At 45.3% G+C, this 26665-nt stretch overlaps 2 protein-coding genes across 8 annotated transcripts in view; one reads left to right on the top strand and one right to left on the bottom strand.

The window, feature by feature from the left end:
• The first annotated feature begins 42 nt into the window (after positions 1-42).
• Positions 43-26665, top strand: part of LOC102688018 (dynein axonemal heavy chain 8) — an 87120-nt gene continuing 60497 nt past the window's right edge. The window contains exons 1-15 of one of the 5 annotated variants that reach the window (XM_069199178.1): positions 43-176; positions 10470-10651; positions 10914-11048; positions 11774-11858; positions 13195-13346; positions 14586-14775; positions 15142-15305; positions 17148-17324; positions 18185-18298; positions 18401-18508; positions 21145-21246; positions 21772-21918; positions 22738-22935; positions 23803-23879; positions 26370-26469. In XM_069199178.1, coding sequence (XP_069055279.1) covers positions 131-176; positions 10470-10651; positions 10914-11048; positions 11774-11858; positions 13195-13346; positions 14586-14775; positions 15142-15305; positions 17148-17324; positions 18185-18298; positions 18401-18508; positions 21145-21246; positions 21772-21918; positions 22738-22935; positions 23803-23879; positions 26370-26469 — 1977 coding nt within the window. In that variant the 5' untranslated portion in view covers positions 43-130. Of the gene's footprint in view, positions 177-8058; positions 8938-10466; positions 10652-10913; positions 11049-11773; positions 11859-13194; positions 13347-14585; positions 14776-15141; positions 15306-17147; positions 17325-18184; positions 18299-18400; positions 18509-20830; positions 21001-21144; positions 21247-21771; positions 21919-22737; positions 22936-23802; positions 23880-26369; positions 26470-26665 lie in introns of those variants that run through there. The other 4 variants (XM_069199179.1, XM_069199180.1, XM_069199182.1 and 1 more) reach the window with 4 other exon arrangements.
• On the bottom strand, positions 2331-7506 carry glo1 (glyoxalase 1). Of its 3 annotated transcripts, none has more exons than XM_069178573.1 (6): positions 7368-7506; positions 5072-5154; positions 4282-4422; positions 3153-3220; positions 2739-2828; positions 2331-2631 (listed from the first exon to the last, which is right to left on the bottom strand). In XM_069178573.1, the coding sequence occupies exons 1-6, from the start codon at positions 7434-7436 to the stop codon at positions 2540-2542; spliced, it is 543 nt and encodes a 180-aa protein (XP_069034674.1). In that variant the 5' UTR covers positions 7437-7506; the 3' UTR covers positions 2331-2539. The 3 variants fall into 3 exon arrangements, with proteins under 3 accessions (XP_069034674.1, XP_069034673.1, XP_015211506.1); XM_069178572.1 differs by lacking the exon at positions 7368-7506 and adding an exon at positions 7286-7359; XM_015356020.2 differs by lacking the exon at positions 7368-7506 and adding an exon at positions 7091-7222.

Here is a 26665-nt window from a genome sequence, read left to right as displayed (position 1 = left end):
CGACAGCAAACCCAGGACGCGACCCGGATGTTGTTTAGTTAGCGCCTGGGGGAGCTCTGCCGGAAGTCAAGCGCCGCCTGGTGCAGCGGAGGAGCGACCGTCTCCCCCAGCTGAGCTGACCGCGTCCAGAATGCAGATTCAAGAACTGCACAGACAGAACAGCGAGTCCAATTCGGGTGGGTATATAATCCAAATTTTAACTGGAAAATTTAAGTTTAACATAAAAAATTGAAAACCTAAATACAACGAATTCATTGAACACAAATTCCTTTTGCGTGAACAATTGTGGTATTCACACTGCACATCCAGTTATGTCACTCATTTTCATTTCTGGTGTACTGCTTAGAAGTTATCCCATTTTACTCCTTTAAAAACGTCTGTATTCTGATCACTCTTTAACCAGTTAAGTCTGTTTAGAACACATTCCAACAAGTCTAAGCAAGAGCCATTGGGTTGATGACAGGAATAATACCAAGGGTCAAGGATGGTGTGCTCTCCCAGAAATCAGAGAATCCCAATTCAGTCAGGAGCTGCAGTCTCTTTAAAAGAATGGCTTGGACTGAGAAACAGGCAGATCTAACCAAGACTTGAAGACACCCAGCACCTGAACTCCGAGGATTCCCATGATGCACCACTTTGGCAGGAGCTGAATGTCAAGTCCAAGGAGCCGACTGAAGTGGAACACAAACTGGCACACGTTGAAGGTTTTTTTACATGTAAAATAACTGGCATATCAATACATACAGTAGAAAGAAAAGTACAAAATTGGCTGATGAAGAAGCTCAAATGGTGTTTGACTTGCATTTCTTACTCTGTGCTATAATGTAAAGTCACTGTTAGAGGTGCCGATACAAGGGTTTGCAAAGAAACATGCAGTCAGCAGTTCAACGCCTTTCCCTAAAACAAGTTGGTTTTAGTTTTCTATGTTTGACAAAGAATTCGGTTCAGAGCTGGCACAGTAACGTCTGAAGGATGTAGAAAAGGTGAGCAGGATGTGAGAGAATACGCCTGTGTCAGCGATGCAGGATCACTGGACAACAGGAAGTCGTAACGAAGGAGATATGTTAAGACCTTAGCTTTGTAAGACACCAGCTAATGAATGTTGTGCTCTGTTCCGTCTCTGTATCTGAGGATATAAAGGCCAATAAATACTGAATCAATCTCCTGCTCCTGTAATGAAGAATGTCCCACCAAACCAACTCAGTCCTGTACAGCGAGTGGGGTCCCCTTTCCCCTTCCCACACCTGACACAGAGTGGGGTCCCCCTTCCTCTTATCCCTCTAATAAAGCACTTGCACTTATTCTGTTCTGTAAGCCGCCATATTGTCTCAAACCCCTGGTCTCGCTACAGGTGAGAGTGACAGTTCCCACACATTGTGACGTGACCTAGCCCTTCTTGCTCTCTAGTCACTGTAATGACTAATGTAACACAATGTATGTGTGAATTAAGTACTGGTTGAGCAGGAGATATTTTATTGCAGAAGGTTTCCAATGTGATCTGCATCCAGCTAACAAGTATTTGTCAGCAAACTGTTTCAAAGTAGAGATATATTTCTATTGGATTAAAAGAGACGTAGTCACAAGCCTGCTTGTTTACAGTGTAATAAGGCCGTAACATATCACTGGACATTTTATTGCTTCATTCTGAATCACAGAATATGGCACTGCACATACCTGGACATTCAGTCTATTTTGTGATGTATATTGCAGGTTTTACAAGTTTCTGTGTACCTACTTTTACTACGGTTTGAAATGCACTCACCAATGGCGATTCTAACCCTGAAAATCAAAATATTGTTGCAGTTCCCCTTTAAACTGAGTGATGTCGCGTCTGTGATTATCAAACATCCCAGGGCAGTTTTAACCAGCAGGAAACAAGGCCAGATCGTTTAACCCCCTACCCCGCAACACACCTCTCCCTGCGTTCAGGAGTCTCAACCAGGTGTTCAACCCCCCGACACACCTCTCCCTGCGTTCAGGAGTTTCAACCAGGTGTTCAACCCCACAACACACCTCTCCCTGCGTTCAGGAGTCTCAACCAGGTGTTCAACCCCACAACACACCTCTCCCTGCGTTCAGGAGTCTCAACCAGGTGTTCAACCCCGCAACACACCTCTCCCTGCGTTCAGGAGTCTCAACCAGGTGTTCAACCCCCCCGACACACCTCTCCCTGCGTTCAGGAGTCTCAACCAGGTGTTCAACCCCCCAACATACCTCTGCTTGCGTTCAGGAGTCCCAGCCAGGTGTTCAACCCCCCTGACACACCTCCCCCTGGTGTTTTGTGTAGCTCAGCTCCAGCCACAGGCATGAAGACAGCACAAGGAAGCACATTCAACAGCACCAGCAGAGATTTAATTTACTGTACACAGGCGCTACTACAGAGCTCCAGGAACTGGGCACATAGCCGGAGCTCCTGCTGAAAAAGTAACACAACTACAGCTTTCCGGCTGGCCAGCGTCCAGAGGGGCTCCCGCCCAGGTGACCTACTGCGCCCCTCTCCACCCCTTGACCCCTCTTCTCTGTGCCCCCTGCCCCTCCTCTAGGAGGTGATGGAAACCATGGTGTTGGGGCTGAGGATCTCAATCCAGTAACCGTCGGGATCTTGTATGAAGGCCAGGCCCTTCATCTTGCCTGCAACACAGAGACAGTGCTGTCAGACACGGGTGCGAGAGCTGGAGAGAACGGGAAGAGAGCGGCGAGGCGCAGGCAGAGCGAGGCAGGGGGACGGCCGCTCTCACCTTCGTCTGGCTTCTTCACGAACGTGACCCCCTCCTCCTCGAACATCTTGCAGGCAGCATAGACATCAGGCACCGCGATCCCAATGTGACCTGCAACAGAGAGTTTAATTCTGTTCTGTGTTCAAAGGAGTTCCCCTGGGGGTCCCCTCCCTCCCCCCTCCTCTCCTCTGGGTGTTCACCCCGTCCACCCCCCCCCCTTCTTCCTCTCCCCCCTCCCAGAGCTCTGCCCCGTCCCCTCTCTCTCCTCTCCCCTGGGTGTTCACCCGTCTCTCACAGCTTCACTGTCCTGACCAATCGTTGCCGAGGAGGTACAATGATCACAACACTTCCAGACATTTACAAACGCTGGACATTTACACCCATCAAACAGACCGCCCTCCCTCCCTGGTTACACAGCTCGTCTGCTCTCCTCACCGAAGCCACGGGGGTCGGAGTTGCCGTTGTGATAAGACTGGTTCTCATCGGACTCGGAGCCCCAGTTACTGCAGGAAAGAGGAGGCAAAACCTGTGAGAGACGCACAGGCAGCAACAAAGAGCCAACAGAACCAGAGCCTCGGCTATCAGCAGCCAGTGACCCTGGGCAGTCCTTCTGACCCCACCCAGGACTCGAGGAAGCCTGGAGAGCCTGTCACATGGAAGGACAAGGACACAAGAGCTGAGCCGTGTGGAGGAGAGATCCTAGGAGATGGACAGGACTGACACGGGCTTAGAAGAGGTAGATGAGGGAGTGTGGGATATGGAATATAAGGTGAGAGGACGCCAAATAGCCCATCTGGGCTCTTCCAGCTGTTTCTTGAGAGAAGCTAGAGTATCGACTTCATCAGTATGGTACCAAATTAATAACATTAGAAAACATGGCAGAAGCAGCAGATGAAATTTAAAAAGATTCACATTAAATTCAAGACCGGCAGATTAAGTTTCGAACAGAGAAGACTGTGAGGAGACCTGATACAAGAATTAAGGGACTATCCTACACTGACAGGCTGAAGGAACTAAGTCTCTTTAGTTTTGAACAGAGGAGACTGTGAGGAGACCTGATACAAGTATTAAGGGACTGTCCTACACTGACAGGCTGAAGGAACGGAGTCTCTTTAGTCTTGAACAGAGGAGACTGTGAGGAGACCTGATACAAGGGACTGTCCTACACTGACAGGCTGAAGGAACTGAGTCTCTTTAGTCTTGAACAGAGAAGTCTGTGAGGAGACCTGATACAAGTATTTACCATCCTCAAAGACACCAACAGAGTCAGCCCAGTGGCCTTCTTCAGAATGAACAGTGAAACACAAACCAGAGGACAAGTGGAAGCTATGTGGAAGAATTTAAACCTGAGAAAACTGAGGTTATTCTTTACACAAACGGTGGTGGGAGTGCTGAACAAGCTTCCCAGCCATGCAGTTGTAGCTGACACCCTGGTTTTTCTCATGAAACAGTTGGCCGAGATCCTCGGATGAATGAACTATCCCGCATGCCAGAAGGAGGTCCTGGCCTGACCCGTCATGGGCCGGGGGGCGACGCGGACCGCAGGCCTCAGCGCAGCACTCACTGTGTGAGCTCCAGGGTGGCTCGGCGGGAGAAGGTCCAGGCTGTCCGCTCCTTCACGTCCACGGGAATCTCCTTCTTGTCCTCATATCCCAGGAAGTACAGGGAGAAACGCATGGAGGGGAAGTCAAATTTCTGGAGCAGCCTGGTGGAGACAGGCATGGTGAGAGAGAGACCTCTGCAAACAGAATTCTTTACAAAATATTTTCCAGTGCAATCACATGCTGGTTACACCACGAAAACAGTGACCAGATTTCCTCCCACACAAGGCCCTGCTGAGCCCAGAGAAGAGCCCCCTCAGCCAGCTGGTCCTGAGGCTCACTGACACCAGCCAGGCTCAGGACAGCACTGCTAGAGCAACACAAATCAAAATCAACCACATCACAACACCACCTCACCCACTGGGACACACACACACAAGCACAACACAAACTGGAATGCTACAGGACCCTAAACAGACAACACACACTAGCTGAGACACAACAAAGAAACACAGATCCTGTCAGTGACCACAGCCTGGCAATAGAAACTGGGCGGCACAGGCAGACCTGGCTGCCCAGAGAGGACAGGCTGTGCTCCCACTGCCAGTGGGGAGAAATAGAGACAGAGGTGCACTTCCTACTGCACTGTGACAGATACTCTGGGATTAACATTAAAACATTCAGAACAACTCCCAAACCTACTGGGGGAGGAAACTCAGAAGTTTGCAGTCCTGTGTATAATCTCAATCTCTTTGGAATTGAGAGACACAAGGCAGGGCAAGAATCGGGCTGAGAGACAGAGACAGGACTCACCTCATGCCCAGGACACGGGTGTAGAAATCCAGGGATTTCTGGGGGTCCTTCACCCTTAACATGGTCTGCTGCATCATGAAGTCCTGCAATACAGCGCGAATGGGATATCAGAGGACTAACCACCCCAGCAGCACCGTGGCCCTCCACAGCGCCGAGAGCTACACACCCCAGCAGCACCGTGGCCCTCCACAGCGCCAAGGACTACACACCCCAGCAGCACCGTGGCCCTCCACAGCGCCAAGGACTACATACCCCAGCAGCACCGTAGCCCTCCACAGCGCCGAGAGCTACACACCCCAGCAGCACCGTGGCCCTCCACAGCGCCGAGAGCTACACACCCCAGCAGCACCGTGGCCCTCCACAGCGCCAAGGACTACACACCCCAGCAGCACCGTGGCCCTCCACAGCACCAAGGACTACACACCCCAGCAGCACCGTAGCCCTCCACAGCGCCGAGAGCTACACACCCCAGCAGCACCGTGGCCCTCCACAGCGCCAAGGACTACACACCCCAGCAGCACTGTGGCCCTCCACAGCGCCGAGGACTACACACCCCAGCAGCACCGTGGCCCTCCACAGCGCCAAGGACTACACACCCCAGCAGCACCGTGGCCCTCCACAGCACCAAGGACTACACACCCCAGCAGCACCGTAGCCCTCCACAGCGCCGAGAGCTACACACCCCAGCAGCACCGTGGCCCTCCACAGCGCCAAGGACTACACACCCCAGCAGCACTGTGGCCCTCCACAGCGCCGAGGACTACACACCCCAGCAGCACCGTGGCCCTCCACAGCACCGAGAGCTACACACCCCAGCAGCACCGTGGCCCTCCACAGCGCCGAGGACTACACACCCCAGCAGCACCGTGGCCCTCCACAGCACCGAGAGCTACACACCCCAGCAGCACCGTGGCCCTCCACAGCGCCGAGGACTACACACCCCAGCAGCACCGTGGCCCTCCACAGCGCCGAGGACTACACACCCCAGCAGCACCGTGGCCCTCCACAGCGCCAAGGACTACACACCCCAGCAGCACCGTGGCCCTCCACAGCGCCGAGGACTACACACCCCAGCAGCACCGTGGCCCTCCACAGCGCCAAGGACTACACACCCCAGCAGCACCGTGGCCCTCCACAGCGCCAAGGACTACACACCCCAGCAGCACCGTGGCCCTCCACAGCGCCGAGGACCACACACCCCAGCAGCACCGTGGCCCTCCACAGCGCCGAGGACTACACACCCCAGCAGCACCGTGGCCCTCCACAGCGCCAAGGACTACACACCCCAGCAAGACATTACTGTTCTCCTGCAAAGCACCAGGCCCTGGACTAGAGCTCCGAGCATGTAGTTCTGTGCAGTATTATTGTAACAGAGTCCCAGCATAAAAACAATTACTGCCATTCAGCACATCTGGCCCGTCTGGTAGTTAGTAGTTAATTGATCTGAGGAACTCCTCCGGCTATTTCTCGAAAGAAACCAGGATTATCAGCTCCAATCTTATGACTGGACAGCTTGTTCCACACATTCACCACACTTTGTGTCAAAAAAGTGCCTCCTGTTCTCCCTTGTTAGATGCAATTCCACCGTTTGCATATATAGCCTTCCAGAAACTGGGGGGGGGGGACATCAAAGACTCATCAAAAACCAAAAACAGCACAGTCACCGATAGCAGCTTCGTCTCACACATTCCTCTGCATGAACAGCAGTGACTGTGCAGTCTGGCCAGCTGGAGACCGGACAGTTTCTTCCCACACTGTCAGATGACTGAAGTCTACCCCTACCGCTGGCTCACACCGATGTTTTTTTTTAAACTTTGTTATTCAACTTGTTGCTGCTGCTGTTCTGTGTTTATGTTTTTGGTGTTTCCCTAATGTCTTTGTATTGGAGCATACATGCAAAGACGCATTTCAGTGCACTTGTGCAGGTGACACGGCAGCACAGTACAGTCACGAGCTCCGCCGGGAATCCTGGCCGCGAGCTGCGGGTTCCCGGGACGCGACGCGGCGTCACGCCCGCACCTGGGAATCACACACCGGGAAACACGGCCAGGCCCCGTCTCCTCTTTTCATGAAACTCTTCTTACACGCCGGACGATGAAAGCTCCGCGCTCTAAGACGGCCGGCCGCTCAGTTAACACTGATATAACTAATACCAGCAGCACGCAAGTTTCACGGTGTTAAAACTGTGCGGAGGCACCGCGGCCTAATACGCACCAAAGCGCCCTTTAAATCCCAGCTGCTCCGCGCTCCATTTCGGAGCCTGCCCATGCAGAGAGCTCCCTGCTCTGACACTGACCTTGGTGACAGCGTTTCCTTCCTTGCAACATTTTGCTACCGCTTCCTCTGAGAGCCCCTGGTCAGACATGGTGAAGCACCGCGGCCAGACTGCAGCGCGCCGGCAGGGAGTCGAGCCTGGACACGCCCCCGAGCCTCGGGCTGTGACGTCAGCGCCGTGAGACCGGGGTGAATTCCGGGGTTACAAACGATAAGCAATCACAGCAACAGGACCCTAGACAGACAATATACACTGAGTATCTGACCAGAGTAAGAGACAGCACAGAGAAACAGACTCTGATGAAGTACAGGCTCAATGACCACAGTCTGACCATGGACACTGGACACAGGCAGACCTGGCTGTCCAGAGAGGACAGGCTCAATGACCAAAGCCTGACCATGGACGCTGGACACAGGCAGACCTGGCTGTCCAGAGAGGACAGGCTCAATGACCAAAGCCTGACCATGGACACTGGACACAGGCAGACCTGGCTGTCCAGAGAGGACAGGCTCAATGACCAAAGCCTGACCATGGACACTGGACACAGGCAGACCTGGCTGTCCAGAGAGGACAGGCTCAATGACCACAGCCTGGACAGAGAAACTGGACACAGGCAGACCTGGTTGTCCAGAGAGGACAGGCTCAATGACCACAGCCTGGACAGAGAAACTGGACACAGGCAGACCTGGTTGTCCAGAGAGGACAGGCTCAGTTACCACAGCCTGGACAGAGAAACTGGACACAGGCAGACCTGGTTGTCCAAAGAGGACAGGCTGTGCTCCCACTGCCAATGGGGAGAAACAGACGAGATTCACTTTCTGCTGCACTGCAAGAAATACAAAGACTTATTTCTCAGAAAATCAGAAACTCACATCAACAAGGAGACAGCGTGTAGAGTCTGGACCCTCACAGCACAGTCCAAGCACCTTTATGACCTGGGTGGTGGGTTCACTGATTATAAAATGTCTATGCTGAATAGAGAAGAAATGAAACACAACGTTTCGGCTGTGGAAAAGATTGTCTTTCCTGGTCCCTCCATACTTGTGCCACAGACGTTATTTTAACGTCTATAACCCCGCGACCTAATGAAAGATAAAAGTCACTAAACACCGTTTTTATCCCAGCCGCTCTTGACATGCAGACAGAAACGGTTATTGCACCTCCCTTTTCTGTGATTGTAATAGTACGTAAGGCGATATCGTTTTTTCAATGTCCTTATTTATTTATAAGAAATATACAACATCTGTTTCCATAATACCGCAGTCAAGTTTGTTTTCGGGAGGTGTAAGGTAGAGCGGGACTGGTGAGAGGAAGCCCAGGCGCGTTTCCACCTGCAGCCGCCATTTTCATCGCCTCCCTCCTCAGTCCCGACTCAGCCCAGGCAGGAGCCCGAGTAACGGACCACGCCGCCGACGGTGCAGCTCGCGGAGGTGGCGGTTAAGTTTGAATTCGGAGGCTGCGAATCCGGCTCTCTCGGGACCAACGGCACAACCGGCGTCGCATTGAGACACAGCTGGTATTGATACCGATTTTCAGAGGAGCTCGACCGAGCACACCAACCTCTTAACTGACACCAAGAAAACACAAAAGGGTAAGCGGTTCTGGGGGAACCACGGATTGGACCGTTCTCGAGTAATATGAAGAACATGATACCACAGAAAACCCAAAGTTAGTCTGCATTGCCCAGTCAAGAAGAAAGCAGACAGGGAGCTGTATATCAGACAGTCCAGTGTGAAGACAGGCGTGTGAGTGTGTGTGACAGTGAGGTGTATATCAGACAGTCCAGTGTGAGGACAGGTGTGTGAGTTTGTGTGACAGTGAGGTGTATATCAGACAGTCCAGTGTGAGGACAGGTGTGTGAGTGTGTGTGACAGTGAGGTGTAGATCAGACAGTCCAGTGTGAGGACAGGTGTGCGAGTGTGTGTGACAGTGAGCTGTATATCAGACAGTCCAGTGTGAGGACAGGTGTGTGAGTTTGTGTGACAGTGAGGTGTATATCAGACAGTCCAGTGTGAGGACAGGCGTGTGAGTGTGTGTGACAGTGAGGTGTAGATCAGACAGTCCAGTGTGAGGACAGGTGTGTGAGTGTGTGTGACAGTGAGGTGTAGATCAGACAGTCCAGTGTGAGGACAGGTGTGCGAGTGTGTGTGACAGTGAGGTGTATATCAGACAGTCCAGTGTGAGGACAGGTGTGTGAGTTTGTGTGACAGTGAGGTGTAGATCAGACAGTCCAGTGTGAGGACAGGTGTGTGAGTTTGTGTGACAGTGAGGTGTATATCAGACAGTCCAGTGTGAGGACAGGTGTGTGAGTTTGTGTGACAGTGAGGTGTATATCAGACAGTCCAGTGTGAGGACAGGCGTGTGAGTGTGTGTGACAGTGAGGTGTAGATCAGACAGTCCAGTGTGAGGACAGGTGTGTGAGTGTGTGTGACAGTGAGCTGTATATCAGACAGTCCAGTGTGAGGACAGGTGTGTGAGTTTGTGTGACAGTGAGGTGTATATCAGACAGTCCAGTGTGAGGACAGGCGTGTGAGTGTGTGTGACAGTGAGGTGTAGATCAGACAGTCCAGTGTGAGGACAGGTGTGCGAGTGTGTGTGACAGTGGGGTGTAGATCAGACAGTCCAGTGTGAGGACAGGTGTGCGAGTGTGTGTGACAGTGGGGTGTAGATCAGACAGTCCAGTGTGAGGACAGGTGTGCGAGTGTGTGTGACAGTGAGGTGTAGATCAGACAGTCCAGTGTGAGGACAGGTGTGCGAGTGTGTGTGACAGTGAGGTGTAGATCAGACAGTCCAGTGTGAGGACAGGTGTGCGAGTGTGTGTGACAGTGAGGTGTAGATCAGACAGTCCAGTGTGAGGACAGGCGTGTGAGTGTGTGTGACAGTGGGGTGTAGATCAGACAGTCCAGTGTGAGGACAGGTGTGCGAGTGTGTGTGACAGTGAGGTGTAGATCAGACAGTCCAGTGTGAGGACAGGTGTGCGAGTGTGTGTGACAGTGAGGTGTAGATCAGACAGTCCAGTGTGAGGACAGGTGTGCGAGTGTGTGTGACAGTGAGGTGTAGATCAGACAGGTAGTGAGCTGACACAGCTTGCACCAGAGCTCACTGTTTTTTTTTCCCCAGCAGGGAGGAAAATGAGCCAGCCGGGTGGAGCCTCTCAAGTTGGGGGTCCAGGGGAAACCAGCCAAGGGGACCCTAGCGACTTCTCTGAGCCCCCGGTCATGATGGACCGTGGCCGGCGGGCCAGCAAGTTCCGACGCAGTGGCAGCAGTGTGCAGGCTGTGCAGGAGACACTCAAGGAGAAGCAGGTCTGTGCGCTGGATAGCAGCCTCCCTGTTCTCCCAGTGCCAAGTAAGGTTGTGGGTTCCAGCAGGACACTGAGCAGTGGGTCGAAGGACGTGTGTTCAGCTCTCAGGCTGGGACACTGTTGTACAGTATCGGTTCACTGGCAGTTGATGTAAATGTTACCGGCTTTGGATCAAACTTCAGTTGAGCCAATGAATAATCATTATAGAATTTCTCAGCAGGTTCACTCAGTACCAATGCTGAGATGCCCGTGTGTCTTTCCAGGCCAGATATAAGGAAGCCAGGGAAGCACGCAAGATGAAGATCACTGCAGCTCATAAATACATTTTTGAGATTTTAGCTGACAGGCTTCCCATGGATCAGGCCACTGTAGAGGAGTTTGTACTTGATTCTCCATCTGTAAGTTTGTAATTTCTGTCAATGGTAGTGCTTCAGACTGCTGAATTATTTGAATGATGCTGACACGTTTGTGCTTTAGGCAAACAAGATTTTATTATTATACAGCTTCGCTTATCACCATCTCAAAAAGCTACAATATGAAACGTGATAATAAATCTTCAGGTCTCAGAGATATTGTTAAATTAGCACCATATCCATAAACCTGAGGCAATTTTAGACAAGACTGTATAAATAAACACTTCTATTCATTTAAAGTTATAGAAACAGTTATTAAAACTAAACTGGTGAATAATATGGGATCCTAATATTTTGATCAGTATTGATTTTGAAAGTTTGGCCTTTGCCTTAGTAATGTATTAGCATTAATTTAAACAAGGAACTGCAATGTATATACTATAGACAGAGGAAATGATTTGGCATACTTAGAATTTCAGAAGGCTTTTATTAAAATTTAAATTTGATAGGATTGTAAAAAATTAAATTTCAAAAGACTTGCATTGACATTTAAGGATATATTTGTGTTGAGAACTAGTTAATGGACAAGAAGCAGGTACAGTAGTACAGATTAGCATGTATGAGGATGAGTGCGATTTCTAAATAACAGCAATTTCTGATGTTTGACTGTAGATAATCTATAAGTGCCGTTTATATGGGTACATTTGGAAAATTAAGTTGTTTAGGTACACAGAGAGATAAAATGTGAAAATGTATTATTCTGTTTGCAGTTCCAACCATTTGAAAACTTCTTTGCCAAGGGAGGGTGTAAAACCATATCATTTGTCTACCAGGAGAGTGACATTCCAGGAATAGGTATGTCGCATGGAGTTTGAGAAACGAGTACACCAATTTATGTGAAGTCATTTCTACACATCCACAGCTGACACTTAGCCTGCCAAGTTATTGCATTTTTAAAGTTGCAACGTGTCAGATTGGAAACAGAGTTTATAGAGCGCAGCATTGTTCACCCCTCTTCACTGTAATTCCTAGACTTACATTATATATCCTATATATATATCCTATATCCTCACGTTCCTGAATCATGCAATAATTACTTCTGCTCTTTCATACTGAGCTGCAGAAATAAACAGCACTATTAAATGGATACGTACCAGTATGTGCTGGGAGGTATGAAAAATGTCAGGAACTTCAAGCAGCAGCTCATTCCCTCAGAGAGTTCTGGGGAATGTGGTCCTGACAGGGCTGTCCTCTCACGGTAGTTAATTTCAATATTCAAGCCTGAATATGGCTCACCGGCTCAGAGCTTGTCCCAGTTTCCACAGTGTTACAGTAAGTGAACAGAGAGCACATGACTCCCCACAGTTAGGAATGCCAGTCCATCACAGAGGTTACCTCCAGAAAATACTGGTTCCCAGTCACACAGCTGGATGGACTGGATGAACTGGACTAAGGTACCTCACTGAAGGTACAACAGTCTGTAGCACAGACTCAAACCCACAACCCTATCAGTCAAGAGTCCAGAGACACACTAACTACTCTACACAACCCCTCAAGCTAAGCTTACAGACGTTTTATGTTTTATCATTTTGTTACAAAACATTGCATACATGTAAGAAAATGCCCTTATTTAATATTGAATAGATCTGCTTTTCTTTTCACATGAATGTGCATTACTAATGCTTGGAATGAAATAGAACCACTGGGCATAGTTTAGTCTGATTGCATTTTCAGTTGATATTCCAAAGTACTAATTTCTGACTGCGGATTCAGATCTTAATTTACAACTGAGATTTATGTCCTATGGGTGCAACTCTAACTCTAGGATTTAGAAGTATTAGTGAGTGTTACATGGCTGTGGAGAAGAATGAGCACTGTTCTGTCCCCTGGGTTCTCTGTTCATGTGTTTCCAGACGTCAGGACTGTCAGTGGTAGCTTACACGTCATCAAGAACATCAATATTACTAGTCCACACACATGATTCAAAGCCGTATATATATTCTCTCAGAATACAAATCTTAAATTTGGATTTTCCTTTGGTATCATGCAAAGACACTATAACACTTCCAGAGCAGAAAATAGAAACATGTGCAATGCCCAAGTTGCTTGGTTAATCATTTGAAGTTTGTTCATGTGGAATTCAAGCAGAAGAGTTCAACATGTAAGGCTGCCTTTATAACTATAATTTCAGAGAGTGGCCGCACTTTCCCCGGAGCTACAAAAGGAGCAAAAGTAATGAGACTGTTCCTGGCCAGTCTGTCCGAGACGTGTCTCAGGGGCCTGTGCTTGTTCTTTGTGCGCTGCAGAAACGAAACTGCCATCAATCCCAAAAACATTCACGAGGTAGGTAAGCTTTCTTAGTTTGATGCCCATATCGATTCATTCGGGATGAACAGTGATCCACAAACCAGAGGGCTCCAGTGGAAAGTACACGGACGTACATTTAAAACCCAGAACGTGGAGTACTTCTTTACAGGTGCACTGGGAAGAACGGGTGACAGGAGTGTGGAATAAGTCACATGGCCATGTTGTTGTAGCGATACCCTCGTTTTTTCCAATTACAGCCGGATGAGATCCTGGGATCCGTTAACTACTAACCACCAAACGGGGTGGATGGGTCGCCTGGCTTCTTCTTGTCTGTGACCTGTGCAGTGTTCTGGTATTTAAAAGGGTTGATCAGCCGGTACTGGAATTTCTTCAGTCTGGCTCACAGTAGGCATCGCCATGAAAAGACTTCATCTGCAAGAGAACTGGTCCTAACTGCCTTTCCTTATGAAACAGTATTTTGTTTTTATGTGAGCCCCACGTACAGGCTTTGTCAAAAGGGAAGTATGTGTTTCTCTCAGCCTGGTGTGTTCTGGAGCTCAACAGCCCAGACATCGCTGACGTGTGTCTTGTCCATGGCCATGTGCCACAGGGGATGGTGGGGCTTTGATGGGTCAGAATATCCATGGGTTGTGGGGAAGATGTGACCTCTGTGAGCTTGTAGCGAGAGACATGCCTCTGCTGCTACTGGTGCTCCCTCTCCTGAAGGCCCTGCACACCTGGAGCTTGTCGACTGGCATTGACCTCGGGGTGTGTCAGAGCACACACGAGGCCTCCTTCTCTGTCTGGCACATGTGTGGAACGACAAGCCCGTTATTGCTAAACCTTCTTAACTGAACTGGAGAAAAATTGGTGTCTCCAGATTGCGTAGTTAGAAAATCAAAAAGAATTTGTGGTTCCAATGAAATAACCCACACATATAAAAAGGTGTTTACCAGACTTATTTAATGCAGATCAATCCTGGTGTGTGAGCAGCTCAGGCATTAGGTGCTGTTCACGAATTGTCCTTTCTCTTGTGTTGCCTGAGCGATCTGAGTTTTGGTTCCAGTATTGATGTTTTCAGAGACAGAAGACCCATGTTTGTGGTAGCTGGGACTGCAGCCAGGCGTGATGTGCCATTTATTGAATATACGTGCTACAGCGAAGAACAACATGCACATTGAGGCCATTTAAATAGAAAGTGGATGTCTTAGTAATGAACAGTTTGGAGCTAGATTTAGGTAAATGTTCTCTTTCTTTTTTTGGCACCCTCTGCAGGAGATTTTTTTCTCTACGTTAGAGGCCACTGAGGGTCTCATGAAAGGCACTAGGAACATGTTATCACAGGTCTTTTTGCCAGCTGTCATTGCTACTGATAACTGGGGAGCTCTGAGCCAATCCAAGCACGGAGAGAAGGAGAAAGAACACTTTAAACAAGCTATCCAACATTACATAGCTTTCTTAAACGGTAAGGACGTGCAGCACAGGGCAGAGCACCCTGCAGTGCCCGAATCATTCGCTTTGCGATTGTTTGTTAGAAATATGTCAAGTAATACTGGTAGTCTTCAGGGAGTAAATGGGGGTTTGCATTTCCTTTCTACAGCACCTGACGCACTCAACGGCACCGTAAAAACAGAAGTATCTGCAGTCATGCGGAAAATCACCTTCCCCTTTATGACCCTCACATGCAAACACAATCACTCCATCCTCACTGACTTCCTGCTGCAGGTGTCTCTGTGCCGAACTGTGCATGGACCGTCAGGGGGAATCATTGTGTTTTTACAGGAACTGGTTTTCTGGGAGGGGAATTTGACTCTGTCGTTTGACTGTGCAGGGACTCAAGTAAGCATCAAGGGAATGGTGCAACTAAAGATGCCCACACACATTGACTTCTCCAGACTGCAGTGCTTTGAAGATCACAAGGCTGCAGCCTCCGACCTAGACATGGTGCGTCAACTTGAAGAGGTGCTGATGATGTGGTACAAGCAGATCGAACAGGTACAGTATGTGCTGGCTGAGCAGCTGGGAACTGATAGAGAAACATGACAGCATTGCCTGTTTTCTTCCTGAACTGTCAATGTTAAGTTATTGTCATGCAAATTAAACAGCAATCTTTGAAGAGCTACTGCTCATCCCAACATTAAATAACAAAAGATGAAAAGGACCAGGCATGCCGACCAAATCAGAAATAGTCAGATACCTCCAGGTATCGAAACCGTTCTTGACAATACTGTGCGTCAGGTTACAGTATAATAAACTCAAAAGGTTGGCCGACTCTAATGAGAAACAGGCTCCTGCAGTAAGTGGTATGCCACTCTTATCTCTGGACCATGATTTCTGTATCAATACTAGAGTATGGTGACCAGGGATACTGTGCAGCAGGAATTGCTATCTTTGGGATAAATGATAAACTATTAAACTGAGACCCTGAATAGTTAAAAATATTCAGTTTCTTTCATCTGTTCAAGTATGTTTCCTCTAGGACCAGCCTGGTTTCTCTCTTTCGCACCGCCTCTGGAGCAGCAATGTCTTTCTGTAGCTTGATGTCCGCAGCTGAGCACAATATTGCAAGTGTGTTCTCACTTGTGTATTTTTAATTGTAAAATGACTTCCATTGATCTAAGTTCTACACTCTTAGCAGTACGTTGTTGGCCTTTTTTATTGCTTCTCCACCCTGTCTCGTTGAGGGTGTGATAAACGTACTGTGTATATGCAGTATATAAACTCCTAGAGCTTTCTTACAAATTGTTTTTTTCCAGTTAAATATCACACATTTGATATTTTAAATTCACATTCTGGCTTTCTACATGTACCTCAATTTAGGATGTAGTGCTTCCCATATGTAGAAGAAATTGTAATTCTCTGAATAGTCACGTCCTAGCTAAAGTTTCTTTGCCAAGGGCCAAGTCGAAATTCAAGACTGGAAGTTACAGGATTGTATTGCTTGTACTAATGTCACAAGTGTGGCAAGTCAAGTTGTCAAGCACCCTCACTGTACCAGTACCTAGATCATTGATGTTGATCAGAACTCTAATACCCCAGTAATGACCCCTCGCAGGCCTGAGGTAACTCCCCTTATCCAAACCCTCTGTCTTCACCTTTGATCTCATTGTCATCCATGTGGATACTTTGACCTTGGATTCTTTCAATTAAAAGGATGGGGATGAGTTGTTCATTTCATGCTTTCTGAAGTAAGCATGAAATGAACAAATATTTCCAAGTATATCATGCAATCGCCCTAAAGTTTCCTTTTGAACTTGTTACTAACTCAAAGAAATTGAATCAAATCTACGTTACTTAGGCACAATCTGCCTTTTCTAAATGCATAATGACTATCTCCTAGAATGCAGTTTCCCAGTCCTATAACTTTATTGTAATTGAGGTAAGACTGAAGGAAATATAAGCCCTCTGTTTTGTTCTATGTGTTCAATGAATGCAAAATAAATGTGCTATTTTGCTATCAGGGGACACTCCTGACTCAATATTTCATCTGAAATGTCCTAGTGAATGATCAGTACTCCCCTCATTTCTTTGACTTCGAGAGGGTAGATATTGTCTGGTCCAGGTGGGGTATCAGTGTGAAGTTCTTGTCAATTTAACTCGTCCTCTGATATGCTGAAAATATTTCAAACTGAACAGGGTTGCCTTTATACCTGTAACATTATTATTATGAATTTCCTTCTTGAACATTGAATACATAACAGATGCATAGTGCCACCTGGGACCTGCAGCTCAGTGTGTTCCCTGCACTTTTTTATTACTTTAACATGCAGCACTGGGTTTATAGTACAGCTCACAAGTCACATGTCTCATTGCCTATGTGTTGCTTAATCTTCCTAGGTTTTAACTGAAAGTGACCAGATGAGGAAAGAAGCTGATGCTTCAGGGCCTTTGACTGAATTGGAGCACTGGAAGAGGATGTCTGCCAAATTCAACTCCATCATTGAGCACATTAAGGGCCCCCAGTGCAAGACTGTTGTCAACATTTTAAACATGAGTCGCTCCAAGGGCCTTAAAGTAAGTTAATGAGAGACTGTGAGTTTCCAGATGGAAAGAGTTATCTCCCTTAACCTGTGTGTAAAGGACAATCCCCTGGGCCCAGGAATCTTTCTTCCTGCCCTTTGTGAGCCTGTTCTCTCTGTTTACTCACCGAACTTTGCTGGTGTTGGTCAGGCTGAGCAGATAGGAGTCTGAGTCTCATTCTGTGCCCAAAGGGGGGTTCTTGGAGGTGCAGGTCACAGCCTTCCTGGTGATTGATGTACCCTCTGGTGTCCCCAATCAGTATGAGGACGTACCTTTCCTTAAGCACTGGCTAAGAGTGGCAGAGACCCAGAAACACTGCCCGTGGTTCCAGGATGGTCGTGCTTGCTGTTTGCCGGTGGTAGGCCCTAGTCCCTCCGACCCCTCCTGTTCCACACTGAAGCCCGGCCTTTGTCAGAGCCTCTCTCTACTGGACCAAGGCCATACCTGAGGAGCGGCTGTTCCACTCAATGGGCTGCAGGCAAGACTGTGACGATCTGAGGCACCTCAGCCACTCTTCCAGGAGTCTAGTGTCTGGTGTCAAGGCACGGGGGCGAGCAAGTAAAAGGCCCAGCCGCCAAACCAAGTGTGACTCTGAAGAGGTTATTCCACATTACTTGGTGATCTGTGTGTGAAAATGCCCTGGCTGCCAGTGATGGGCCGAAGAACACCTGGCGTTCAGTAGAACAGCAGTTATGACCAAAAGATGAATTGGAAATACTGCTGTGGCAGAATCTTCACAGAAAAGTTCCAAAAGTTGTTTTCGTTTGAAGTGTTTTTTAAGTAATAAGCAGACCTTGATGGTTTTCATTTAAAATATATATCACTTACTTTTTTTTTGCCGTTTCCTGTTGTAGGTCTGGAGAGAATTGGATTCTAGAATTACAGATTGTGCGAATGAGGCAAAAGACAATGTGAAATTTTTATATACTTTAGAAAAGGTCTGTCAGCCTCTCTACAACTGTGATCCAGTAAGTGCACACTGTTTTGTTCAGAAACTGTTTTTACCTCTGCATCCTATTGTTGCTGGTTCTTTAACATGAGAATGTATGGAAATGTGTATGTCATTGCAGGTTACAATGACTAAAGGTATTCAGAATTTGATTAATGCTATAAGAATGATTCACAGTGTCTCACGATACTACAACACGTCAGAAAGAATAACATCACTCTTCATAAAGGTAGGTCTTGATTTTTGTTGATTAAGTAATTCATCCTATGTGTTTTATAGGATTCAGTGCAATACAGGAGTTACACATCAAATGAGAACCCTCATAGGATGAGAGAACAGTTGTACAGTATGTGTTATTGCCTAAATGTAATACTCTACCAGATTATCTAAATCACTATAGAAATGTCACACATGTTCCAACTAAAATATACAGTGCTCCCCAGAATAATTCATGCTCCTGTTGAAACATGAACAATAAATATTACATAACAGAGTGAGGAATTAATTGGATAATGCCTCATTTAAAAAATCTTCTTATAATATTATCACAGAACAAAGATGTATTTGCCATTAATAACTTTTTCATTTATTGAATATCAGAAAAAACAAGTGTCTCCTTTATTCACTTATTAGCATTTTGTGTGGAATGGTTTATGCACGTTCTTAGGTTTGCATTAGTCAACTGTTCTCCTGAATCAGAATCCCAGATGTTTCATTGGACAGAAGTTCGGAACGTGAACTTGAACGTGGCCAGTCAAGAACAGTTATTCAGAGAGCAGTTAGCCTTTTCTTTGTAGATCTGGATGTAGATGTGGATGATTGTCATGCTGGAATGTCTATTTTCAGACAAGACTGAGTTTCTTGTCTGAAGGAACCAGGTGTCTGGTCAGCTCTGTCCTGGTACATGTTGGGGTGCATGAATTCCCCAGTCTTAACCAAGAGATGCAAAACCAACCCAAAACACAACAGACCCCTACAGACTTTCACAGGGGGCAGGAGTGTCTTCTCAACATGAGCTTTTTACATCAAACATAACCGATGAGCACGTCAAACAGCTCTATTTTCATTGTTCCAGTTGTCTTTTAAAATGATGTCGCTCAAGTCTGAGTCGCCTCTGTCTGTGATTCAACCTCAGAAGAAGCTTCTTCCTTGCAGACCAGCTGTGAACATCACGCAGGAGACTTCGATGGTGGTTTCCATCACTGTGTGTCCTGATGGTGCCAGAGTGTGGAGATCTGCAGCTGTTGCCTTTGAGTTTAGTTTCCTCCCAGACTTGTCTCTCAGCCTGTAGAGGTCAGACACACTGCTGTCCTCCTGGCAGGGTGGCCACTGGACCAGTAGACTTAGATGTCTTAGTAATGGACTGTACAGGGGAAAGTGGTGATTCAGCTCATTTTTGTGGAATCTTTTATATTCATCTCCAGCTTGTCAAATTCAATGACCACCAGCCTGCAGCCTTGAAGAGTCTCTGATCTTAATCAAGATGCTGCTGCTCCTACTGAATGTCCTCTGTGTGTCACCTCCATTTACATCCCAGAAACACAGGAAAGCACTTACATACTGTACTTCCAGAGGTTTTTATTACACTTCCAGAGTGGAGAATGTTCCTGTCGATTTGTTTTTGTTTTATTTTATTTAAGGGAATACATAGCAGTATGAATATATTTGGCCCTCTTTTATATTTTAAATTAATTATGACAATTTGTCTTGCTCTAAGTAATATATTATGATTACAGTATTTAATTATAGGAATTGTTTAAGTGATACAGTCCATAAATCATTCTGCTGATGTTGTGTTTTGTTTCTATTTTATTGGGAATATGAATTCATCTGGAGAGTGCTGTATTCATTAATAGCCTTTCTATTCAAGCAACATAATCTGGAAATTAAAAATGCAGAAATGAACTGTCTTTTAATTATCTTTTAATTATAAAAAATATATTTTTGAGTACAAATGTTGTTACAGATCATCCATCATGTACTTTGTTATAAAGTGATTCTTCCTTTCTGTGCTAAAAAGATTAACTTTCCCTTGGCTACAAACACTTATATAGACACATTTACGAAACTTAATTTTTAAAATTCATTTTTAAAGTAGAATATATTTTCAAAAATGTTCATAATTGTAACATTAACAAAATTAACAACATTAAAAATGGTTTCCCATGTTTCCGAACGGGGAAGAAAAAAGGGGAAGAAACAGAAAATCAAAATGACCAATTAACGTCTTGATATACAAATCCTAATTGTCTGCTGCATCTTTCTAAGAAACTTCAGATCTTGCTACCATATTAGTTATTTCATCTAACAAACAAGGTTGCTTGTTATTGAGATGTTTGCACATCATGAGAAATGATTATAAGATGAAACATGTTTTCAGGGAAGCTGCAGATTGTGTAAGTACTGTATGTGACTGCTTTCAACACTGTGGACCTTCTAATTCCTGATTCCTAATTCCACGGATGTCAGAAGGGACGAACCGTGGAATGGCAGGAGAGCGGAAAAAGACCCTATGTGTAGCAGCAGGAGGGGGTTAGCCCAGGCTCAGCTGTTCAGGAAATGCCGTATATTCGGACGTGGGGCGACCTGGTGCTAGGCGGGTCTCAGGACATCTGAACCTCAGTGCTGAGCAAAGGGAATGAGTGACCTGGAAATATATAGCCCCAAACAGAGACACACCGGAAGGACAAGCAGAGCACAGGAAACTAGGGACAGGACAGAGTAGGAGCGCCCCCTAGCTGTATCTCTTCTTTCAGCAACCAGCAGGAGTCAGTGATGTAATCTGGTTCATGCTGCAATTCTGCTGACAGAAAAGTGTGATGTGCCTTTTTTCCTCATTTTTAAAACCATCCCATATTTTGTTAGGTGACAAACCAGATGGTAACAGCGTGCAAAGCATATATCACTGATAATGGCACATCTCGAGTGTGGGACCAGGAAACACCAGAGATTATCAAAAAGACTCAGGTAAGTTTTCAAAGGGGTTCAGAGAGATGGCCACTCTTAAAGGTAATATTACTATAAACTCCACATACAACGGTAATATTCTTATTGTTTAATTCCTCCTGAATTTCTCCATGAGAGAACTGAACAGAGAAATGTCTAGTTAAGTATAATTACAATTCTTTGAGATCTCAACAACTACAATACGAAGGCCCAACCAATCTTATGTCAATTTCGATTTTTAGTAATTCACTGTATATAATCAGTACATTTTATAAAAATTAATAGCAAGAGTGTGTAACAAAGCACATTAAAAAACAGTGTGTATAAGGATTTTATTTTCAACGGGTCCTGAATGCCCGGTGAGTTATAGACTGTAGAAAAATAAACTGGAATTGAGCAGAGGAAAATGGGTAATATTCCTCTAACATCATATCACAGAGGCCTCTCAAGAGGGAGTTTTACAAACACAATTTTACTGTAAGAAAAAACCTAGAAAAATGTTCCTAATGCTGCTTCAGAGAGATGTAATTTCAGACTTTTTTGCAGGACTGTGTCTTCTTGTTTCGGGAGTATCAGGCATGCTTCCACAAGACAAAGAGGCAGACTGTGGACGCTCCAGGAGAAAAGCCATTTGAGGTGTCAGAGATGTACATCTTTGGCAAGTTTGAGGGCTTTTGCAAGAGGCTGGAAAAGGTGAGCGTTGTAGCAGAACTCTGCAGTTTACTTATTTAATACAGCAGGTACTTAGCACATTTACATAACTCTATATAGAACAAGAATGAAACTGAGATCAGAGCAAATATCTTCTTGCTTCATACCTCAAAGAAATGAAGCCAGATACATGAATAAAATGCATTTTATGAATAGTGTAATAGTGTTAATGTTGTACTTTTGCTCCTCATGTGAAAACAGTGTATCCTGTAATTGGGTCGGTGTAAATTATGTTTGCCCTTTAATTCATTGGTCATACCATTAAAGCTCTTAGAATTAGAATTTGTATAAATATAATTGTATTGTATGCAAAAGGTATAGAGCCCAACAGCAAAAAGTTTGAAGTTCAAAGCTTTACCTCTTGGTCAAGCACAATACAAGATTGTCTTGATGCAACGTCATTCTCATTGTCTTTCTTATTGAAAAGAGGGCTTGTGAACATCAATTGCTTAAGGTATTTCATTGTCAAACACACTAGTAGCGTGTTTGTAGACTAGAGAGGGTTCACCTAAGCCTTCCTAATGTGAAAAAGTGCAAAACTACTTTTTACAACTCAATCTAGATACTTCAGAGGCAGTAGATATTGCCACAGTTACGGTTCTATGTATCACGCCATCTCACAGTTAGTTCTGCAATTGTTGTAGTGTGTCCCGACATGCTTCTGTCATTGCCTGCGGCCTAATTGCCATGCTAGAAATCTAACTCATGTAAACAAGCTCATGGAGATCTTACTCATCAGTCCCTCTGAAGTTCCCAGGTGGAGCACAGCGTTGAATTTGACTGCAGCTCTCTCTGTCACAGATAACACAGATGATCACGGCAGTGAAAACATTTTCTGCTCTCAATAACTCAACGATAGAAGGCATAGATACCTTAGCTGGAAAATTTCAGAGTATACACTACACTATGAAGAAGAAGCAATACGACATTTTGGATCCTAGAAAAACTGAATTTGATGTAGACTTTACAGATTTTATGAGCCAAGTGCAGAACTTAGAGGTAGGTTTTCTTGGTGATTAGTAATAGATTGACATTGTTGATTTCTTAATGGTATTTATGGAAAGTTAGAAGTGTAACAGCTTGATTAGCTTCAGTTCACTGGTTCGGTTGAATTCACAGCCTCCCTCACTTACAAGGGGCCAGGGAGAGAACATTTCAGCCATTAAGGCCAGCTGTCCGTGATGGTCTTTGGGCACAGAAGGCTTGGTTAAACAGAGGGGAGAATGGTTTCTTCTGCATTAAGGACCAGTTACTCTGGAAATCACTCTATGTTAAAAGCTCACCTTCTGTGAATAATTTTAAATTAATACCCAACATCCATTACTAAAACTTTTTAGTAGCTTTTATAGCTTTTGATTTTAAGTGTTTTGGTTTTGTGTTAGTTTTTTGTTTTTAAGTTTCCAAGTAGTCAAATTATATATAAGTCCTATGACCAGCTGGGGTACAAGCAATCTATAAAAGTTAGATTTTATTTTGCCACCACCAGTCAGAAAATACCAGGTGTGGCCAAATGACATTTTGAATTTTCCATTAATTCAACTATTTGGTGGTTCAACTGGTGCAACAGTTTCTCTCTCCTCCCCTGATCTGCTGTGCAGTGGGGGATAAAGTGAGTCCCCTCCTGTATGTTAACAGCTTTAAGATACCAAAGGATAAAAAGGTGCTGATTAACTACAAGGCATTTGTATTATAGTGTAACAGGTTTTTCATCATACACTATTAAACAACAGTAATTATTCCTTACATTTCAAGAAAATATTTAGACAACTTCATTTATCTTGTCATCATTAAATTAGTTTGGAATAGTAGAGAATTGTGGAATTAGAAGATTAACTCTTATAAATATTTGTCATTTAAACATTTCAGCATCAGCTGCAGATGTTTATGAGTTCCTGTTTTGGTAAAATCCTATCATCTCAGCAAGCCTTGCGTTTGTTACAAAGGTAGGTAGTAATACTAAAATATTTTGTAAGGGAGAATGTACTTTTCAAAACTGGGAACGTGCATAAATTAACAATGATTTATTAAATCATCATGTAGACAATGTTTGATTTAGGTATGCTGACACGAAGCCTTCTATGTACTGCAGAATTAGTAAAAACAGTGCCTTGCAAAAGTATTCAGATACTTTCATAGTTTTCATATGTTGTTTCTCTAAAGGGGAACTGTGGCCCCAATTTTCTAGACCAGTTATTAGAGCTCATTAACAAAATAAATTAATTAACAGTATCACAGATTTTTACAAATTCAAAATTAAGCACAAAATCTCGAAGTTTGTGAAAGAACTGCATTGTCGCAAACCCCTGTTCTCGCCAGGGGCGAGAGCGAGAGTTGTCACAAATTGTGATGTGACACAACCCTTCCTGCTCACTAGTCACTGTAATGACTAATGTGATGCAATGTACAAGCGAATAAGTGCAGACATTTCACTGCAGAAATGTTCCAAAGTGATTTGCGTGCAGAGTTAACAAGTAGTATTTCTCCTCAAAACTGTCTTGAAGTCTAGAGCAATATTTCCATCAGATTAAAAGAGACATATTCACAAACCTGCTTGTTTACGGTGTAATAGGGCTGCTTCACTTCACTGGAAGTTTTGTTGTCTCATTGTGAAATGCAGGCAATGACGGCAATATTGTGCTGCACATACCTGTAAATGTCATCTATTTTGTGATGTAAATTGGAGGTTTTATGTTACTTTCATTGTGGTTTGAAAGGCACTCATCAATGCCGATTTTTTCTAACCCCAAAATATAAAAATAGCGTTGCAGTTCCCCTTTAAAGCTTGAAGTCATGATAGTAGTAGCAAATACAATTTTACATAGACAACAACTTACTTTACACAACCAAAGCAAAAAAAGAAAGCCAATAGATATTTAATGTTACAGAAAAATGGAAAAGTCATGATTGCATAAGTATTCAAACCTTTTGCTGTGGCAAATCTTCAGTTTAGGCGCACAAACTCACTTTGACTATTAGCTGAGTAGGCTCTGTGTGCAGTGGTGGTTTACGTGAGTTCAGACTAAAATCACCAGTCTCAGTAAGGTTCCTCAGTCAGGTAGTGAACTTCAGCCCAAGATCCAACCCCGAAGACAAAGGAGCTGCCAGAATAACTCCGGGAAGAGGTTCTATAATGGCTACAGTGGAAGGCACCCAGACGTGGGTTAGTCCAGGCAGTCTCTCCACACTGAGCAGCTGGGTGAGGAGGAAGCTGGGGAACGATGCCACTGCAACAGCTCTCGTGCTACTGCAGCTCTTTTGAAGAAACAACAGTTTCCTTTTCAACGACTTTGAAAGAGCGGCAGCTTCAGTGGCTGAGATGAGAGAAGATGTCGAGGAGCCACCTATATCCTGGTCACGCCACAAAGGAGAATTGTATGGAGCTGAAGAAGAATCTTTGAATATTAAATACCGAACCTGATACCTGACACGATCCCAACATACTGCATCACTGTTAGCACCATACATACTCTCAAGCATGGTGGTGCTCTAGTTCTGCCTCATCAGTAGGGACTGCGAAGCTTGTCAAGACTGATGGGAACATCAGTGGAGCAAAGTACTGGCTAACGTGGCAAATCTTACAGTAAAAGCTGTTTCAGCCGCACAAGGCAAAGCTACACTGGAGTGAGCGCAGAATAAGAAAATGAATGTTTTTGACTGGCCCAGTCAATGTTGTGACTCACTCCAATTAATAATCTGTGGAAAGACTAGAAAACGTATGTCCTTAAAGGATCCTTAAGCAACCTGAGAGAGCTGGATCAACACTAGCAAGCAGAATGGGGAATGGTGAGCAAAGCTGGTGGAGACTCATCCAAAAAGACATGTGGCTGTCATTACTGTCAGAGGTGCTCCCACCAAATATAGAAATCACGGGTCTGAAAACTGAGGCAACCAACAGATTTCAGATGTTTCTCTTTTGTTTTGGTTGTAATTTTCTGCAATTTCCCATGCTTAGAAGCCCGTTTTTTTTTCCTTCTCGAGTCACCTCTCCCGTCATTTAAACTGACCACTACAGGGGTCAGGGCGGTACGGTTATTATCAGCAGGACTGGGCTGGCCTCAGCTCTGGTTTCAGTTTTCCCCATGGTTTCATTCATTCATGAATAAAGGTTACAGCAGGTATGGTGTGAGGACCCTGCTGACAGGGCTTTATGTGCTCAGCTCGTCCAATGCCACACTATGGTCTAAGGGGGACCTGCCACAAGGAAGTTCAAGGCAACGTCTCTGTGATTTTATGCATGAGAACCACTGTGACCCTCCTATTCACAGAGGCTGTTTAAGTCTTACGTGCAGTAGATCTTCTACAGACATGGTAGGTCAAAAATATGCTCAGAGAAGGAGAGGGAACAGGATTAATTTAAAAGACACCCCTTCCAGGAAATTTGAATGTAACATTCTCATAAAACCTCACAATGAATACACTTTAATCCTTTTTAGGTTCCAGAAATTGAATATACCCTGTCTTCAGGCTGCAATTTCGAGCATAGTCAGACTCATTCTTCAGTATTATGTTTCGGAGCTGGAGTCTGTTAAGAAGGTAAAGAACCTCTAAATGAACTTATCATTGCTTCTAAGATGGTGAAAAGTACTTAGTATAGTATATAGTATATGTTATATTAAAAAAATATACTGTAGATTTTTGATTGATATATTTTGATTACAAATTAAAAATACATTTGAATACATCCACTAAGTTTCAGCCTGAATCTTCTTTAACAACTAATTCTCTCAAC

Source organism: Lepisosteus oculatus, chromosome 2 (genome assembly GCF_040954835.1).
Source record: "Lepisosteus oculatus isolate fLepOcu1 chromosome 2, fLepOcu1.hap2, whole genome shotgun sequence".
Classification (NCBI taxonomy): domain Eukaryota; kingdom Metazoa; phylum Chordata; class Actinopteri; order Semionotiformes; family Lepisosteidae; genus Lepisosteus; species Lepisosteus oculatus.
This window is presented reverse-complemented; position numbering and strand designations above follow the sequence as displayed.

What these genes read in the sequence shown, in the direction of transcription:
- glo1 (XM_069178573.1), bottom strand. Translation starts at nt 7,436, where the DNA reads ATGTCTGACCAGGGGCTCTCAGAGGAAGCGGTAGCAAAATGTTGCAAG. An exon ending in GCCACCCTGGAGCTCACACA is followed by an intron (nt 3,221 to 4,281) that starts GTGAGTGCTGCG and finishes TCTTTCCTGCAG; the next exon opens with TAACTGGGGCTCCGAGTCCG. An exon ending in CGTGAAGAAGCCAGACGAAG is followed by an intron (nt 2,632 to 2,738) that starts GTGAGAGCGGCC and finishes TCTGTGTTGCAG; the next exon opens with GCAAGATGAAGGGCCTGGCC.